The sequence below is a fragment of the Caretta caretta genome, chromosome 1 (assembly GCF_965140235.1).
Source record: "Caretta caretta isolate rCarCar2 chromosome 1, rCarCar1.hap1, whole genome shotgun sequence".
Lineage (NCBI taxonomy): Eukaryota > Metazoa > Chordata > Testudines > Cheloniidae > Caretta > Caretta caretta.
Window position 1 is genome coordinate 333,767,984 of NC_134206.1, and position 18,542 is coordinate 333,786,525.

At 38.1% G+C, this 18,542-nt stretch overlaps 1 protein-coding gene across 2 annotated transcripts in view; it reads right to left on the reverse strand.

The window, feature by feature from the left end:
* CACNA2D1 (calcium voltage-gated channel auxiliary subunit alpha2delta 1) overlaps positions 1–18,542 on the reverse strand; it is a 690,472-nt gene that overhangs the window by 35,984 nt on the left and 635,946 nt on the right. Inside the window, exons 21-26 of one of the 2 annotated variants that reach the window (XM_048836497.2) lie at positions 15,307–15,368; positions 12,581–12,657; positions 10,522–10,582; positions 8,579–8,676; positions 1,129–1,213; positions 759–821 (exon numbers count right to left, since the gene is read on the reverse strand). In XM_048836497.2, coding sequence (XP_048692454.1) covers positions 759–821; positions 1,129–1,213; positions 8,579–8,676; positions 10,522–10,582; positions 12,581–12,657; positions 15,307–15,368 — 446 coding nt within the window. Of the gene's footprint in view, positions 1–758; positions 822–1,128; positions 1,214–8,578; positions 8,677–10,521; positions 10,583–11,155; positions 11,308–12,580; positions 12,658–15,306; positions 15,369–18,542 lie in introns of those variants that run through there. The other variant, XM_048836498.2, reaches the window with a different exon arrangement.

Genomic DNA, 18,542 nt, shown 5'->3' on the forward strand with positions numbered 1-18,542 from the left:
CTATATAAATCCATGGTACACTCACATCTTGAATACTGTGTGCAGATGCGGTCTCAAAAAAGATATACTGGAATTGGAAAAGGTTAAGAAAAGGGCAACAAAAATGATTAGGGATATAGAACTGCTTTCGTATGAGGAAAGATTAATAAGATTGGGACTTTTCAGCTTGAAAAGAGGTGACTAAGGGGGGATATGATTGAGGTCTATAAAATCATGACTGATGTGGAGAAAGTAAATAAGGAAGGTCTCATAACACAAGAACAAAGGGTCACCAAATGAAATTTATAGGCAGCAGGTTTAAAGCAAACAAAAGGAAGTATTTCTTCACACAATGCAGTTAACCAGTGGAACTCTTTGCCAGAGGATGTTGTGAAGGCCAAGACTACAGCAGGGTTCAAAAAAGAACTAGAGAAATTCATGGAGGATTATCCATCAATGGTTATTTGTCAGGATGGGCAAGGATGGAGTCCCTCGCCTCTGTTTGCCAGAAGCTGGGAATGAGTGACAGGGAATGGATCACTTGATGATTATCTGTTCTGCTCATAGCCTCTGGGGCTCCTGGCATTGGCCTCTGTCGGCTAGATGGACCTTTGGCCTGACCCATTGTGACCATTCATGTGTTCTTATATATCCTTGGGGTTACCAAAGGAATTTCAGCTGTATGCATAACATCCATTACTTGGATATTCCATTGATACGGCTTACAGGAATTATTTTCACATTCTGATATTATTTGAAAATAAAATGACGACCCTTACCTTTTAGGGTAAACCCTAGTGATTCCACCATCCGTGACCACAAATTGTGCAACAACTCCATTGCTATGACGAAAAGAAGAAATTTAAATGAAAGCTAATCAGAACTATTACCAACTCCTCCCTCACAATAGCCACCATTTAGGCATAGAATTATGAAAAAAATACACATATTTTCTAATCAACATTAAATACTGAAATATACATATCACACATCTAGTTTTATTTTTGACTTTGATATCTAACCACAAATTTGAATTTACCAGGCCTTGGGTCCTGACATTCATAAACAATTTACAAATACCCCAATGACTACATAGTTAATAAAAAGATATGAAAATGATATGAAAAGATCTGAAAAAAGAACACTCACAGAGATTGCTTACTCCAATAGTTCTGGACTAGTTCATTTGTAAATCCTGCATCCAGCAAAACTCTAATGACCATATCAGCATTACCTAGCAAGAGACAACATGAGTCACCTGAAAACACATGACTTTGAGATCTGTAAATCTGTTAAAGATGAAAGTCTGAATTGCTTGATTCCTGCTACTTATTAATAAAAAAACTGTGATTTTTCAAAATGTTGATTGATGCTGAGAAGAAAATATGCTAATTTAATCAAAACCTTTAAGCTAAAATTTTCAAACTCAAGCGGCTAAAGTTAGGGTTGGTCTCCATTATGGGGAGATCCACACTGCTGAAATTGATGCAGCAGGGATCGATTTAGTGGGTCTAATGAAGACCTGATAAATCAATGGCAGAGTGCTCTCCGGTCAATCCTGGTACTCCAACTCTCCGAGAAGAGTAAGGGAAGTTGACTGGAGAGTATCTCCCATCAACTTAGTGCAGTGAAGACACCGGGGTAAGTCAACTTAACATACACCAACTCCAGCTACATTATTCACATACCTGGAGTAGCATAACTTAGGTCAGCTTCCATAGTGAAGACAAGCCCTTACACTACCAAATCAGAATACAGAAGACAACTTTTTCAAACTTGTCTTTTTAAAATTGGGCACCTACATCTATTTTTAGGCAGCTTACTTGACATGGCCCAAATTTCAGAGGTATGAATGCTCACAGCTTCCATTGAACACCCAGAACTCCCACTGTGGGCAACACCACTGAAAATCAGGTGCCTAAATATTATGGTGTTAAGTTTGAACGGTTAGAGCCACTATTCAGGGTGACCACTGGGGGAACTTAGTAAGGAGGTAAGACTCAATGTAAACAAGAAATAAAGACAATCCTGCATTCACTGTGACCAATGTCCTGGATCTCTGTAATCTCCACATCTATAGCTTTAGGCGGCTTGGGCTAACTTTAGCTTTGCCTACATTACATTCTATAAAGCCACCCAGTCATTTAATGGGGAAAGATTCCAATTTTGTATCAAAGATGGAAGTTAACATACTGTGAAGAGCACATTTTCATTCAAATAGCTGACACCTCATCCTTCTCAGGACATACAATTAAGCCATTTTTGTTTTGTTTTATATCTTCTGCGTAGGAAACTTCTGCAGTACCTTTCCCAGACCCAAAGAAGACCTCTCTGTAGCTTGAAAGCTTGACTCTCTTACCAACAAAACTTGGTTCAATAAAAGACCTACCTTGTCTTGCATTACAAAGAAGAAATACAGTTCAACTACAGTATGAATCTGACAATTAAGACCTTTCTTTATTTTTATTTTTAAAATGCAACAAGCATTTCTTCGTCCCTTCCTGTAAAAACTACAGTGATAATCATGTTTTAAACAATTAGATTAGATGGGCCATGTCTAAGACTATACCTTTGAAAAGCTATTCAGAGGTCAGTGCTTCTCAAGCTTTTCTATTTTGGAGACCACTTTGTAACAGAAAGTTCTTTACAATACCCTAGTGATTTAGGTAAATATTATAGTACCCAATTTTACAGCTTTGTGAAATAAAACAATGGCTGACCCAAAGCCCAATGAAGTAAACAGAAAGACTCTCAGGCCACTCAGTGAGGCAGCAGTTGAATTGGGATTAGAACTAGGGAGTTCTGACTCCCAATTTGAATTGCGGCGAACTCTGTGGTTTCACTGCAGAGGATATCGCAAACTTTTTCTATGATATTGTTTCTTATGCCTTAAGTTTCATTCTTACCTTTGGAGTCAAATGAACTCAGAATGACCTGTCATCAAAACCACCCAAGTTTTTCTGCATTTCACATTGAATCTATTAATTCTCTACTACTCTTATGCAAAATCAAAAATCAGTTTGTGAACCTTTGCAAAAAAGCTTTCAGTAAATCCACTTTAAAATTTGAATTTGTAATGATCCTTACTACAAACATGTCACACAATCAACTCCTAGGCCAGGCTCTAACCAGTAGATAGCACTGCTTCAATCCAATTTTAACAAATTACTTTAATTCTAATTAGACCATATTTACATTATCCTGCTAAAGCCAGCCTGTTTCGTTGCAATCCTGCACAACCTTATTCACGTAAGGGCTCCAATTATTTGGGACTCACAGAATTAAATTTACAGAGGTGATTGTTTGCAGAATCAGGGATGGTAAGATTCGAGTCCTTTGGACAGAGCCATACTAAGGTACATAACCAGGACAGGGTACTTGTTTAAAAGTAACCTGTCCAGCTAAAAATAATGAGAACAGATCAGGGACTGTGCTGAATATGACCAGGGCTAGTTCCTGCAGCCCATACTTGGTCCAAATTTCTACTGAAGTCAAATGGGAGTTCTAAATATGACCGATCTGTCCCTAAATGTTTAGCTATAAAAAGTAATGAAAATTAAAGCTATATCCTACATATGAATTAGATAACCTTATAGATGGTATTAGTTATTCCCTTTTAAAGACAATTTTTTGTTAAGGATAATCTCCAAGAAGGATTATTACACATTACTTTAGTCAACACTATTATCTTAATCATTCAGGAGAGTACTTGTTTAAGTTACAGTTATGAAAAAAATAAAACAATTAGGAAAATAAATTCAAATATCATTGTGATTTCAAATCTGAGAGGTGGCAGTAATTTGACAATGTGCTGTATGGTTTAATTACTCTCTAAGCCCTCGTGTGTACCATGCTGATACTAATGTGTCCTCAATACTTGATTATAAACTAATGTAGGCTATTAGCTTAGAGTTTTCATTTATTAAAATTTCTTTCTGGGTTAAGTCATTTGAGATGAATAATCTCATTTCTAAGACTGACTCAGGGGACACACTCAAAGTTACAGTCATACATTATACAGCCATAATACAGCATCTGATAAGACAAATGTGTGGACAATTAAGAAAATAAATTAGCCTTAAAGACAGTTACATTGTGAGAGGATTTCATATCTTGTTTCAGATTATTCCAGCTAGGTGGTCTAACAAAGTAAAGACATTTTTACTGCAGTTCCCTTTGGATGAAAACGACCCCATGGTAATGCTTAGAATCTGACATCTCATCGGCTTTCATGATAATTGATCCCATATCGTGACAGATCGCAAGAGGTATATTTTTCTCTCCATGTCTCTTTAAAACCTCTAGCAGTGCTAACAGGAGGTAAGTACTCAAATAAATGAATGTAGCCATTAAAATCTTCTGTGAAATTTTCTTGAAAAGTAATGTTTCACTGATGTCTTTAATAACATAAATATACAGTGGACACATTTAATAAGTTAATTCCATTTTCAGAACTATTATCATTTCCAAGAATATTTCTATATTTACAATGGGGAATACCACTGGTAACACATCCCAAACTGGAACGAACTACTTAAAGTGCACCTATTGTAAGATTAAGCTTCTTATACTAAAGTATTGTTCATTCCACTCTGAAAAATCAGAATGTAAAAATGACATGCTTTTACTATTCAGAGATCTGTTTCCTTTTTATATTCAGAGTAACATCTGTGAAAAAGCAACTTTTGTGCATTTACTGACAAACAAATGTTTTTCCTGCTTTCCCAGTTGAACAAACAAAGCTAAGGCTGAGATCTGAATTCTATTCCATCTTGTGCATCTAGACATTATTATTTTTTGTATTAAACTCCAGTCAGTCAGCAAACCCACTGAAGGCAATGTTTTTGCATGGGTGAAACTTAGTGCATGCCTTGAAAACAAAAGGATTTCCCAGGTATAACCCTAATTTGGCATACAGGATCTTTATTATTGGTGGTTATGCATGAGCTGGAAAGAATCAAGTTTGACTTCAAAAGTCCAGCTGAATTTGCAGAGGTGACAAAAAGAAAAATGTCTTTTTTACTTGTGAACTGACATAGTTGATATTGACAGACAATAAACATGGGACCAGGCAATGCCATTTGTACTTTCCAAAGAAGAACTGCACTTAGGCCTAATCCAGAAATACACATAAGCATGACAGTAGTCTACCTTGACTATCAGAACTACACATCATTTAAGTTAAGCACATTCTTGTGGGGTTTGCTGGATCAGGGCCTTAAAGAAGAACACAGAGTAAAAAATATTCATTCTATGATCGAACCTTCCTCTGTGTTTTCCAGCATGTTTGGTCTATTAAGCATGTAAGCTTCTCTGTCCTTGTATAGTATCAAGCACACAGCTGGCGCTTAACAAATAGTAAATAATAAATTATAATGGTAGATTAGATTAACCCAAGGAAAATGCTTAACAGACATTAACTAAAGGAACCCCATTTTGTAGGCAGCTAAGTTTAAACAGAGGCACAATCCTGCACCACTGAAATCCGTGGAACATTTGTTGCCGACTCCATTGACAACAGGATCAGGTCTGCAGTGATTTGCCCAGTGGAAGTGACAGCAAGCCAATGGAAGGGTCAATCACAGAACCTAGGAGCCCATGCCCTATCCTCTAATCAGTAGCCAATTTAATGTCAACTATTTTGCCTCCATGTAGAAAGTAACTGAGCAACCTCAATCCTATACAGTTAGGACTAGACTTTGATTGGCTCTTTATGGGAGAACTAGAGTGGAGAAGAGAAATAGAAAGCCCCTTCCTCCGCCCCAGTGAATTTACAAAGGAGGCATCCAAAACTGGTGTTCATAGTGTTGGGGTCACATCAGAGTCAAGGCCAGCCAGTGCTGCCAGAAGTGATCAAAGCCCTGGAGGTGGATTATTCGTGTAGGAGTGTGGCTAAGACTCCATCATCTTCCTCCCAGCATACTGGCAGTCACGAGCACGGCTGCACCATGGGGAGTGTAGGCTGCATTTTTTTTTAAAACACATGCAGTATATGCCTCTGCTCAGTGTGTTCTCTCCAGGGATCGGGATCATACGGCTTAAATGTATGTTATGCCTCCACCCACAGCGCTCAAGTGCTGGAGGTGCTGTTCTCCACTTCCTGTGCTTGTGCTTCCCTGGTTCACAAAAATCAAAGATTTAACGTCTTTGTAGCCAAATGACAATATGCTGCACTGACACAAGGAGAGGTATCTGAGAGAATTTTGACCAATGACAAAGGACACTGCACTCAAATTTTGGTTCGTTTGTTTTGTTTTTCTCTAAGGGTGGCTATGTGTGATGATGCACCAGGCATTAGGGACAGTGGGTGAGGCTGGTATTGTAAAAACCCAGTACGAAGAGATTGCAAGGTAGAAGGATTAATGTTGAATGAGGGGATGTAGGTGGCAGAATATAACCAAGCAGAGCCCCTTATGAGAGGCCTCAGTGTAGATGAGCAATTGCTCAATGCTGCCTTCTAGGTTCTCTCTGAATGACCTCCACCACACATTGTCTGGCTTGCTGGAAAACCTGTGTTCCCCTTTAAGAGCCAGGAAGTGATTTCCGCTGCAGCTCCAGACCAGATCAGCATGGGAAACACTGACCTATTCCCCGTCAGGTGACAGGAAGAGAGTGGGGACTATATAGGTCCATGCCGGTGCAGGAAAAGCCTTTTGTTACCTGGACCTGGCAGAGCAGCACCCACCTCCTGCCCAGGGAAGTGGTAAAATTCTGGGTTTTATCAGGATCCACTGTAGGCATTGCGCTATTTGCTCCTTTCGCGTGGGACTGGGAAGGAATTTTCCCCTCACTGCCAGACTAGCCAAGGCGCAGTTGGTTTTTTCCACCTTCCCCACAATGAGTTCAAGGCGGGAGGGGAGAGGGGGGAGTTAGCTGGGACAAACATGAAACGAGAGTTTGGCCATGATGTCGCTACTCATGTAAACATGGGGCAGGTGTCCAGTGTAGGTAATCCGTAAGGAATGCATGCAGGGATCAGATAAAATGGATTGATAAAGGATTTAAAGGAAGTATTCTTTAAAGGAGAGGAAACTGGGGGGAGTAGTTTGGGGCTCCTATGACTGGTACAGCCAGGAGCCAGCCCCCATCCTTTATAGCCCCCTCTTAACCCTTGTTCAAGAGGGGATGGATGGTGAGGTCCCAGCAGAGGGTTGGCTGGGGATGGGCTGAGAGAAGCCCCCAGGCATATAGCGAAAGGATCTTGGAATTACCTGCACTGTATACTTATGTGCTGGGTACTCCCAAACATTTAAGAATAAAATTCCTAATTAGACCACACCCATTATCTCCTGTCCTTCTTCCAGCATAGCTGGACAAAGAAAGGATTGGAGCAACTCAAGAGAGACGCCATATGCTCTTGGATCCATCAGAAGGTTTGTCAATGGCACCAAAAACAGCGGATGGGTCTTAATGAATATCACAGACACCTGATATACGTTCATCCGCAGGCAGACAGCATTAAACAACATAATCAGTGTATTCTCGCCATTCTCTGATGAGGCAAGAAAAAAACATAGTGGCGGTGTCAAGTAAACCCGAGGACTCCAGCTGCTGCCAGACCCATTCTGCCCCACCTTTCTGAGCAACTTTCCCTAGCAGAAGAAGATTTGCATTCGGGTGAGAATTGGAGAGATCATCCATGTCATGGGATGGTTTCTTGAGCTAGGATTAACAACTTGCCATCCTATGTCTTATCTATTTTACAGAAATACTGCATGTTCCATTTGTAAGCACCCTTTTTATGAACAAGTGTTGGAAATTAATTTAGTAATCACAAAAAATGGCCCTCTTAAATGTACAGTGAAAAGTCCTTTGCAGAGAAGCAGATGCACTGGTTCCAGTACCCAGACTTTAAACTTCAATGGAATCCATGCACACGAAGGGTAATTATAAAGCAACACTGCAAAAGGAATACATCTTTGCAGTGAATAGGAATTGTTAGTATCTCTTTAAATAGTCGGTGAGCCCTTTAGTGGACCTCCCTGTCTTCTGCTGTAGAAGCCACCAGACCCTAACAATAATTGTGTCTTTACTCTCTATACAACATTCAGGATAGGAAGAATACACACAGACAAAGCTGGGTTCCAAGTAACCATGTTTACTAACGATAGCAAGCATAGAATGCTTAGCGTTCGCTAGCACACCGGCTCTGTTAGTTTCTGGTGTCTTCTGCAATAGAAGGCCCACTAGAGGGCTCACAAACTATTTGAAGGGATATGCTACAATCTTCAGAACAGATCTATCTGAAAGGCCTTTATACCCTTAGACCGGGGTTGAAACGGACTGTGGAAGTCAGTAAATATTAGATAGATCCATGAGGGAAGTTTGTAAGTTATTGAATACATTTTGCTTTATATTATTTAGGGAGATTTCTCGATGGTCACAGCAATCTGCAAAACAATCTTACAAGCGCTCTCTTGGACATAAATAAAACCTCTGATAAGTTCAATGCTCTGGCCTGTATGTAATTCCATTAAGCAAATAAACACAGAAAAAATCTTAAAACACTGGCATAGTGAAAGCTATCGTCTTGCAGCAGTTTTCATATTTTTATATCTCCCTGTGAAAATAATTTTAGTGACTGGAATAGAATACTTACATGAAGGGCTGTTTGGGGTATTTCGATCAATAAACTCATTGAAATTTAAAAGAAATTCAGTGTTGTTGTCTGATACTTTTACATCATTACAGTATTCTCTGAAAAACAACAAAACATCAGCCTTGTTAGATTTGTTTCAGATGCGACTGGGGCCGATAAGAAGTGGCTCGCATTTCCTGGAAGCCAGGCAGAGCTTTGCAGGCCCTCAGATCAGTGCTAGTGTATTATAACAGACAATGGAACAGGATTCTGCAAAATTCCGTTGACCCTCTTTGCAGAATTCAATAGGAAGAGGCGAGTTTCCTAGCCATCTTCTAAAGTGCTTTAAGTGACCCAGCCAAGGGAGCAACCTAAATTATTGGTTAAGTAGAGGCAATCTTTAGCCAAAATATACTGGAAATCTTATTGTTTATATGACCTCTTAAGATTGGAGGTCCTTGACTGGAGATTGTACACTGTTAAAACTGAATTAGAGACTAACTACTCCCTCCCCCCAACAAAATCCACATGGGTAAAGTGGGTTTATTTATACAAATTTGGTATGACCACATACCTTGTGATATTCTCTGAAGCAGAGCCATAAGTAATATGCTAAAAATCAGTGTGCACTTCAAGGGGAAATATTAGCTAGCAACTGGGATTAAATGCATTAATTTCAAATTAAAATATGCACTACATTTTCTATAGTAGAGTAAATGATAAAGAGAAGATAGGTGTTGAAAAATTACCAGTGGTATAGGGAAGTAGCTCATTTTCAAAATACATTTTTATGCTATGCAAAGGGAAAAGTTGGGTCAAACATTTCTTTAGAAAGAACCCACCTTCCTGCCATTCACTTATTACACCATGGACTAAGAATAACTCAGGCAGAATTTAGACCCCAGTCCTACAGTCAGCAATTCAACGGGGCTCTGTGCCTGGTTCTGTGCCCACATAGATCAGTTGCAGGATCAAGTATCCTTTATCAATGCTACAATCCATTATCAATGCCTCCAACCCTCCAAGAAAATTAAATGCTTCTGATCGGTTTTAGATTGCTTTGAGTTTGGGGGTGGGGGAGGGGCACCAACAAAAAACCCACAACTACTTGCTTTACATGTGATTTCTTTCAGAATACATATATAGTGGGCTAAAAAATCTTGAGCTTTTTGAGCTAGAATGAGTTTGAATCATTCTAGACTGATTGTGTATAGATAATTTCTCCATTGTTTATCACCACTGTCATTTTAAGATACTCTTGCTTTAGTCAGTCTTTATATGTAGCATTTATACTAATATGTTTCAGTTGCACAAATGCAATGGACTAGGAAAGCAGAATTCCTTGGGAAAACCCAGGAAACTAATGCCCTTACTGGATCAGATTCATCCCTGTTGTAACTCCACTGAAGTCAATGGAGTTACACACAATAATTGTTATTGTAGCTCTTATGGAAATACTCTTTATCCTTAAACCTCAAAAGAGATAAGTATTATTATACCAATTTTACAGGTGGGGAACCTGAGGTATGGATAGGTTAAACCAGCTTGTCAAATATCATCTGGACCCAGGAATAGAATTAAGAACTCCTGAGTCCCAACACTGTATTCACTAGACCACATTACCTTTCAATAAATAAATAAATGAGGCTTTGTCTGAGGTAGCTATTTTTTTAATTTTATCCTTCCAAATATTATAACACTGCAGAGTATGGAGTGCTCTATGATAAACTGTTAGATGAAGTAGCCTAAGAAGGTGTTATCCATATTCTTCCAATAAAAATGTTATCTAAACTTGGAAATCTTAGTTCAACCATTGCTCTTCTACTTAACTATTTCCCCCAGCACATTTCTTGTGCAAAATTAAGTTTTATTGGGCAAGTCAATGCTTTATAAATGTAACTAACCTGATCAAGACTTCTTATTTACTGCTGTTTTTAATGCTTAGAACTGGGAAATTGACCAACCTTGGTGCTATAAAGGTATAGCCAGCTTCATCAAAGTGATCAATCTTTAGAGTTTCTGAATCTACAAAGATGAAGGTTGAATATCAGATAAATAAACAGGATTTTGTAAAACTTCTTGGATAATTTCTGCATGCATCTGTGGATTTTAAAAAATGCGATCTACAAAGAACATTTTTCTAACTAATGTACTATACTATCATCAGTAGTCCACATTGTAGGAAGAAATGATCCGATTATTATACAGCAATACACCAAGCAATAACAGAACAACTGAAGCAAGTTAAGTCTGAGTCATTGTTTCATTATCATGACAATATGATAATCCAAAGTATATGTGACATATCCATTAGCATTGCAATGTGATAATTCAAAATACCCAGGATATTTAGGATTGAGAACATCAAGAAAAACATTTATCTCTAATATTTTCATCAATAAAGTTATAAAGCATCACTTTTAGAATAAACCCCTTTCAATGTTATTGAAAAGAGTGGTCTTAAAAAAAGTAATGATATATCTGAGCATCAGCATGAACCAACAGGTGATAGGATCAGACATACAGGGATTGGAGATTAGCAACAAATTGAAATGTGCATGAAAACACAAAAGCATTTGAGAGATTCCCTCCGCCCCGGCTTTTGCTATGGTACCCAGTGGTCATGGGAGAAGTCCAGAAATGAAGAATACAAAGGAGAACATCCAGTAGGAATAGAAATATAAGTGGAAAATATCAACTGCAGTAAACAGAAGGAAATTGAGAAACAAGAATATACTTGCCCTCTTTGACTGTGAAAATCCATCAGAAAGAGAAAGCAGGGAAACAGAAAAAAACAGGGTAAAGCAAAAGGGGTCACAAACCAATATTTTATTCAACCACCCCTTGAATAAAAATATTGTGAGTAGATCATAGGTTCAATTTATGTACAGCTGTAGTCTGGGAAAAAGACAAACATCTTTGAAGACTGGAGTGTATGTCCTTGTCTATTATTTCTGAGGTAACCTCTATATACTGTGGCTATTTCAAGGGTCTATTTTGCGGGGTATATTGATGCCGCTCCGACATCAGTAGATCTAGTCCATAAACAGAACCATTTTTTACACTCATTAAAACTTTAATCACTAGTCCCTATTTGATAAAGTTAAGAAATAAATCATACAAAATGACTGGTTGGTAAAAGCTTATCATGTTGTTGTCTCCTACCCAGCATATGGTGATAGATGACATGGTTGTCAATGAAACCACTTCTAACCACGTCTTCTCTGAGCTAACAGGAGCTATGACTGACAAGGAGACTTGTAACAAGAGTGGAAAATGTTTTGTCCTTGTAAGTAAGTTTTTGCATACATATATTTCTAAATGCAAAAATGGAATTCATTCAGGTTTGGATTAACACTTGGATAAAGTTAAAAGGATATGATGGCTCATGCTTCATTTACTGGCTCAACTATGGTCAAACAAAGTAAACAAAACTTTAATGCTGGAAATATATCATACATATTATTTCCAGTCAGTTTTCTAGAATCTGGAAGTGGCTTGAAATGAGTGCCATCCAAATAAGATTCTATAGACGTCCACTGAAACTATTTACAAAGTGCAACATAAAAGCTTAACTATAAGCCAAAACTAAATAGCCCCTAATCTTACTTTATTTATAAGAGCAGCATGAGAAATTGCTATATACAGCACTGTAATTACTGCAAACTATGAAAAGACGCTTTAGCCAATATATTAATTTTTAACAGGTGGAATATTTAAATGTCAGCTAGCAGACCCTTAAAACAACACCAACAGAGGATACACAAAGCAATGATTCTATAGGTACATAGCAAAAGGGAAGGAGCTGTAAGTGAAGTTGGGGTACCTGCACATATTCTAGCTATGTAGAATATTTCTTGTACCTTGAATGTTTACAATGGGTTAGAATCATTGCTGTAGATTTTGGGTACATTATGATAACATTAGGGAACTCCACAAACTTTATGAATTTCAAAATTAAATTTTTAAAACGCCTGTGTGTCAGAAGTAGGTCAGAACCCAGAGAACCTTCCAAGTACTTACATCTGGCCTGAGTTATTGGTTCTTCTATTTTGGCTTTAATGTAGTAAAAGCTGTAGGATGGTAATACCAAGGCCAAACTGCAACAGAAATAACAAAGGCATAAACAAAGAAATAAAGACACATTTAGCTCACTGGAGAAAACTTAGAAGTTTTAAAGCAGTTTTCTCAAGTCAGCTTTGATGTGTCTTTGAAAACAATTAACAAGTTGGGGATGAAAATTATTGTGAGATGAGATGATTTGATTATTATATGCAGTCCCACACTGCCATAGTGCTAACTTTAGGCATCTCAGTGGGGTTGAAATTAACTACATGTAAAAGGAGCATAAAGTAAAGTGGGAGGTATTCCAGGATCTGCACCCACCATAAAATTCATAGGCCAGTCACAATTTTTATGGATATACCACTGAAAGTTCTGCTTAAAGAACAGCTGAAAAAAATCACAAATAATTCTGAACTGCTATGAAAAGAGTATGATAATGACCGAGTTCCCTTTTAGAATAAAACAGCTACTGATATTTAATGCAAAAACGTGTAGTACTTGAATTTACATTATCTCTAAGAGACAGAATATCTTCTTAAAGTAATGCAGTCACTTTTGGACAAAATAATTCTTTGAACTGTACTTTATAAGAGTGCCCTAAGATGTACAATATATTTCATAATGCACCTCCTTTGATTTCAATATTCATTGTTGTTTAGAAATGATTCTGTCTTTTGGTTTTGCCACTAAAAATCAATACATGCACCTGAGAACAGAATTTTTAAAAAAGGATGTTAAAGGCAACGGGTATAAATCCCCATCAGAGACGTATCTACTTCATCACACATCCCTAATGTTTGCACTCAATTTTCATTAACATAAAAGTGCATTTTACCACTGGTTTCTAATGGATGGCTGCAGAAATTAACATTAAAACAAGTTGTACAACTGGGCTATAAGCAAGATGACCTTTAATAATGCATTTGCCATTTAAACATCACAGAAGTGAGATTGCTGATTATTTAGTGATAGCCTTCTACCAATTCCCCTTGAGGGAAATCAGGAGAGGTTTACCTGTCATTAACAGTTATTGCTAACAGAAACTACTAATTAAAATCTATAATTTTATGTTTAATGGGACTGCTGCAATGTGAACCCAGGAGATTAACTGCTTTCTCTCAGCCTATGAAAAACAACTATGAGAGGAATTTGGTAAGAACTGAGAACTCATATAAATCAAATACACGTGTACTGCATACTAGATAGCATGATAGGATGAAAAATACCTTGCTTTCCTTCAGAAAATAAAAATGGGGGTAATAACAGAAAAACAAGGTTCTGAATTGCATAGATCAAGCCAGCTCTTTGTTTTAATTCACAACAACTAGGTTTAGGGGGTTGGTATTTTTTTTCTGTTTTGTAAAATATTTTGGTCACAGACTGTCATTCACTCTATACTTGTACAGTGCCTACTACCCCAACTTGGTTGATGTCTCTAGACAGCATAGTAATGCAAATATTCTTATTTTGGGTAAAACTCCTAATATTACATATTTTTGTTAAAATAAAATAATCCTTTCAATGTTGTTTCAAGTTTCACACTATGCACTGACAGTGATTCTGCTTTGTGACAATTTGTTCAGTCCTGAAAGGTACGGAGTGCCCTAACTTGGATATTCAGAACTTCATAGAATTTGGGCCCAATGTTGGTAATCTTAAGAAATATTCAGCTTTTAAACTAAAGTATGATAACTTTCTTGGACCAACTGCAGCCCAAATACTTTTAAGAAGTGGATGTCAAGATGTCGCATCCCTTCCAGTGTCACAGCGATGTGTAGCTATAGTGTCTCAAATCGTGCATTTCAGGACAATTGTGAGAGTGAGATACACCTTTTTCAAAAAGTGTTATTTTTCTCTGCTGTTATCTATGGCCCTATGATTTTATATAAAAAATAATGTAATTGTTATTTAACATTTGTATATGGCATCTTAAATGCAACTGCTCACTAGAGTGATAATGCCATAGTACTTGCCTGCCAAAATCTGACACGGTAGTTTAGGTATGACACGACAAAACAAATAATGAATATAAGACTGAGAAGGAGGTTTACAAAAAATAAGGTTGCGATATTGCTTGTTTTGTAAAGGCATGAAACATTAGCTCTTCCTTTTTTATTTTATTTTTTAAATTTTACTTGCAAAGGCCAGTGTGGGAATGGAAATTATTGTTGGAGAGACTGCAAGAAAAGGTGGGATTAGAGGAGGATCTGAGGGAGAGGACCACAACCAAAGACACAATTACAAATCAAACACTACAATGATTTTAAGAGTCCTGCAGATTTTATGAGATCCCTGGAAAGATAAGGTCCACTTAAAATTGATACCATGAATCACACAATCTTCTTAGTAAGTATGTGGAAACTTTGCTAGTAGGAAAGTTGTTTAGAAAGCTCCACAAAAGATTGAAGGCTTGACTCTGTATACTTCTTTAACAAAACAGTCATGGGCAATGGGAGTTTTTTTTTTTTTTAAAAGGCCTGCAGGACTGGGCCTTATGCCATTAGGTGGTGAGCAGAGGGAAATCCTCAAGGAAGATGAACTGCACCAATGTTTGTCTCTCCATTCTTTTGGGCAGAGAGAGTCAGTTCCTAGTCTTTTTAGTGTTATATCTAATAAGAATAAAATTATTCATCAAAACAAACGAACCAACCAACACTTTCCATTAAAAAAAACAGATTAATTACCTGTAATCTGTGCCATTCACAGCAGTCCATGTATACGTTCTGTTTCCTTTGTCAATATATCTCTGGAAAGCAATTTTGATAAACAAGTATATCACTGCCCCTGGAGGCTCAGTAAATACTAGGTTTGGCTTTATTATTGAGGTGAAAGGAATGTAAAACTCAATAACAAACAAGCTGTTGGAATTCTTTTGCTCCTTTCCTTAAAATGTGACCTGCTTTGCAATTGCATTTCTTCAACAATTTCCAGATTTAGAACAGATGTTACAGAGTCATCTGCATTCTTTAAATCTAATAAAGAATTTTAGAAGTGCTGTGTCAAGTATAGTGAGCCATAAATTTGGCCTGTCCATTTACCCTTTGTGTCTGCTTGTCAGATTACTTATTTTTCTTGTTTATTATTTATTTTAAATACAGGAAAGAGTCTTCCCCCGTAGGAATGGCCCAGTGATCTTGTATCTAAACAAAAAACTAGTGACAGCAGCAAAGCACTTATAAGCAACCCTATAATAACAAACCACTATGCCTGTACATACTTACATATACTAATGTCTGTGTCCGTGGAACATTATTTATCCCTGTATATACACTCTATGGCTCTGGTCTTACACCCACTTATGTATTTGCCCTTTAAAGTGAATAGGACAACTCATCTGTGTAAAGTTAAGCATGAGCATGAGCGCTTTCCTGAAGTATGAGATTAGTTAGCTTTTCAATTCACTTGCTTCTGGAATGAAAGATGGCACAACAGACAAGTTTAAAAGGTCCCCTGACTTCCCGTAGAAGATTTAATCATCATTAATGCACCCCGCTGGAGCAGTTTTACTCATTTTTCCACATTAAAAATTATAAGTATATGCCAGCTGTAGCATATTGCTGCTTTATAGTCAGAGACAAAGATTTATGAGGATGTCTGCAATAAAATCTGTGCAGCTGCTACATCACAACATTACTAATACTGTTCAAATGTGCTACAGTAGATGTTATTTCTGTCCCTGTGCAAAAATAAAAACACAAAAATTAACATGATTATGAAAAAAATGTGGTTTTGGTTCTATTCTGACGTTTATAAATTGAATAACTCTCTTCTCTTGTTATTTTTCAGCACAGCAGGGCAGGTGTAAACAATCTAAGAGCTATTTTGCCACAAAGAAGATGCTTGGAATAATGTGCAATGCTTTGAGATATTTTTGACTTAAGACTTATAGATAGGTGAACTTATTCAGCACAGATCTTACCCATGTTTATTGACCTAGTACTATTGATTGTCACACTGCCCACCCACTAAAAAAAAAGCAGTAAACGCACCTTATCTTTCTATTGCATTTGTGACTTCATGACAGATTAAGGACACAAGGAATTTTCCTATGCCAAGATAACTATGAGTATGTAAGATTCTCACCATGTCCCTTGGAGAATGGGTAATGGAAATCATTCATTACTGGGTCTCTAGCTGTTACCTGGCCAAGGTCAGTAGTACTTCCAAGTCACTGTCATATAAGGGCTGTTCAATGAACTGTGTAAAATGAATTGGTCGTTTCAGTCTATTTTCTAGTGGAAAGTTGTCCAGATCATAAAAGTCACTATTATATACATTTGGCATCATGTGGGCTCCTTTGTTCAGGATATCAGCAGATAGCCAAGGATTAATTGGGCATGGAAACTGAACAACTTTCAACTACTTGAAGGGGGGTTCCAAAGAGGATGAAGCTAGGCTATTCTCAGTGGTGGCAGATAATAGAACAAGGACCATGGTCTCAAGTTGCAGTGGGGGAGGTCTAGGTTGGATATTAGGAAAAACTATTTCACAAGGAGGGTGGTGAAGCACTGGAATGGGTTACCTAGGGAGGTGGTAGAATTTCCATCCTTAGAGGTTTTTAAGGCCTGGCTTGACAAAGCCCTGGCTGGAATGATTTAGTTGGGGTTGGTCCTGCTATTAGCAGGAGGTTGGACCAGATGACCTCCTGAAGTCTCTTCCAACTCTAATGTTCTATGATTCCCCCTAGAAGTGAGCCATACAGGCTAGTATTCTGGCATATTGACAGAATAGTGGTAGATACGCTGGAGGGGAGGGATAGGATACAGAAGGACCTAGACAAATTGGAGGATTGGGCCAAAAGAAATCTGATGAGGTTCAATAAGGATAAGTGCAGGGTCCTGCACTTAGGACGGAAGAACCCAATGCACAGCTACAGACTAGGGACCGAATGACTAGGCAGCAGTTCTGCGAAAAAGGACCTAGGGGTGACAGTGGACGAGAAGCTGGATATGAGTCAGCAGTGTGCCCTTGTTGCCAAGAAGGCCAATGGCATTTTGGGATGTATAAGTAGGGGCATAACGAGCAGATCGAGGGACGTGATCGTTCCCCTCTATTCGACATTTGTGAGGCCTCATCTGGAGTACTGTGTCCAGTTTTGGGCCCCACACTACAAGAAGGATGTGGATAAATTGGAGAGAGTCCAGCGAAGGGCAACAAAAATAATTAGGGGTCTGGAACACATGAGTTATGAGGAGAGGCTGAGGGAGCTGGGATTGTTTAGCCTGCAGAAGAGAAGAATGAGGGGGGATTTGATAGCTGCTTTCAACTACCTGAAAGGGGGTTCCAAAGAGGATGGCTCTAGACTGTTCTCAATGGTATCAGATGACAGAACGAGGAGTAATGGTCTCAAGCTGCAGTGGGGGAGGTTTAGATTGGATATTAGGAAAAACTTTTTCACTAAGAGGGTGGTGAAACACTGGAATGCGTTACCTAGGGAGGTGGTAGAATCTCCTTCCTTAGAGGTTTTTAAGGTCAGGCTTGACAAAGCCCTGGCTGGGATGATTTAACTGGGAATTGGTCCTGCTTTGAGCAGGGGGTTGGACTAGATGACCTTCTGGGGTCCCTTCCAACCCTTATATTCTATGATTCTATGATTCTATGACAGAACAGTGTAGGAGAGTTTGCATTGCAGCTATGCACACTGCATATGTTCTGAAAATAAATAGAGGACTTCCATTTCCAGGGATATAAATCCAGTATATTATGAAATGTAGGGTGGGAAAGAACCTCATGAGGTTCTGCCGACTTGAATACATTTATCTTAAAATTCTTTAACTTGTTCTTTCCCTATTTTGGCTTGCATTCCTTCCCCCTTGTTGCTAATATTATTTGTCTTAAGTATCTGTTCACAATTTATCTTTTTCGTAAAGATTGAAACTAAACAGACATTGCAAAAAGAAAAGGAGTACTTGTGGCACCT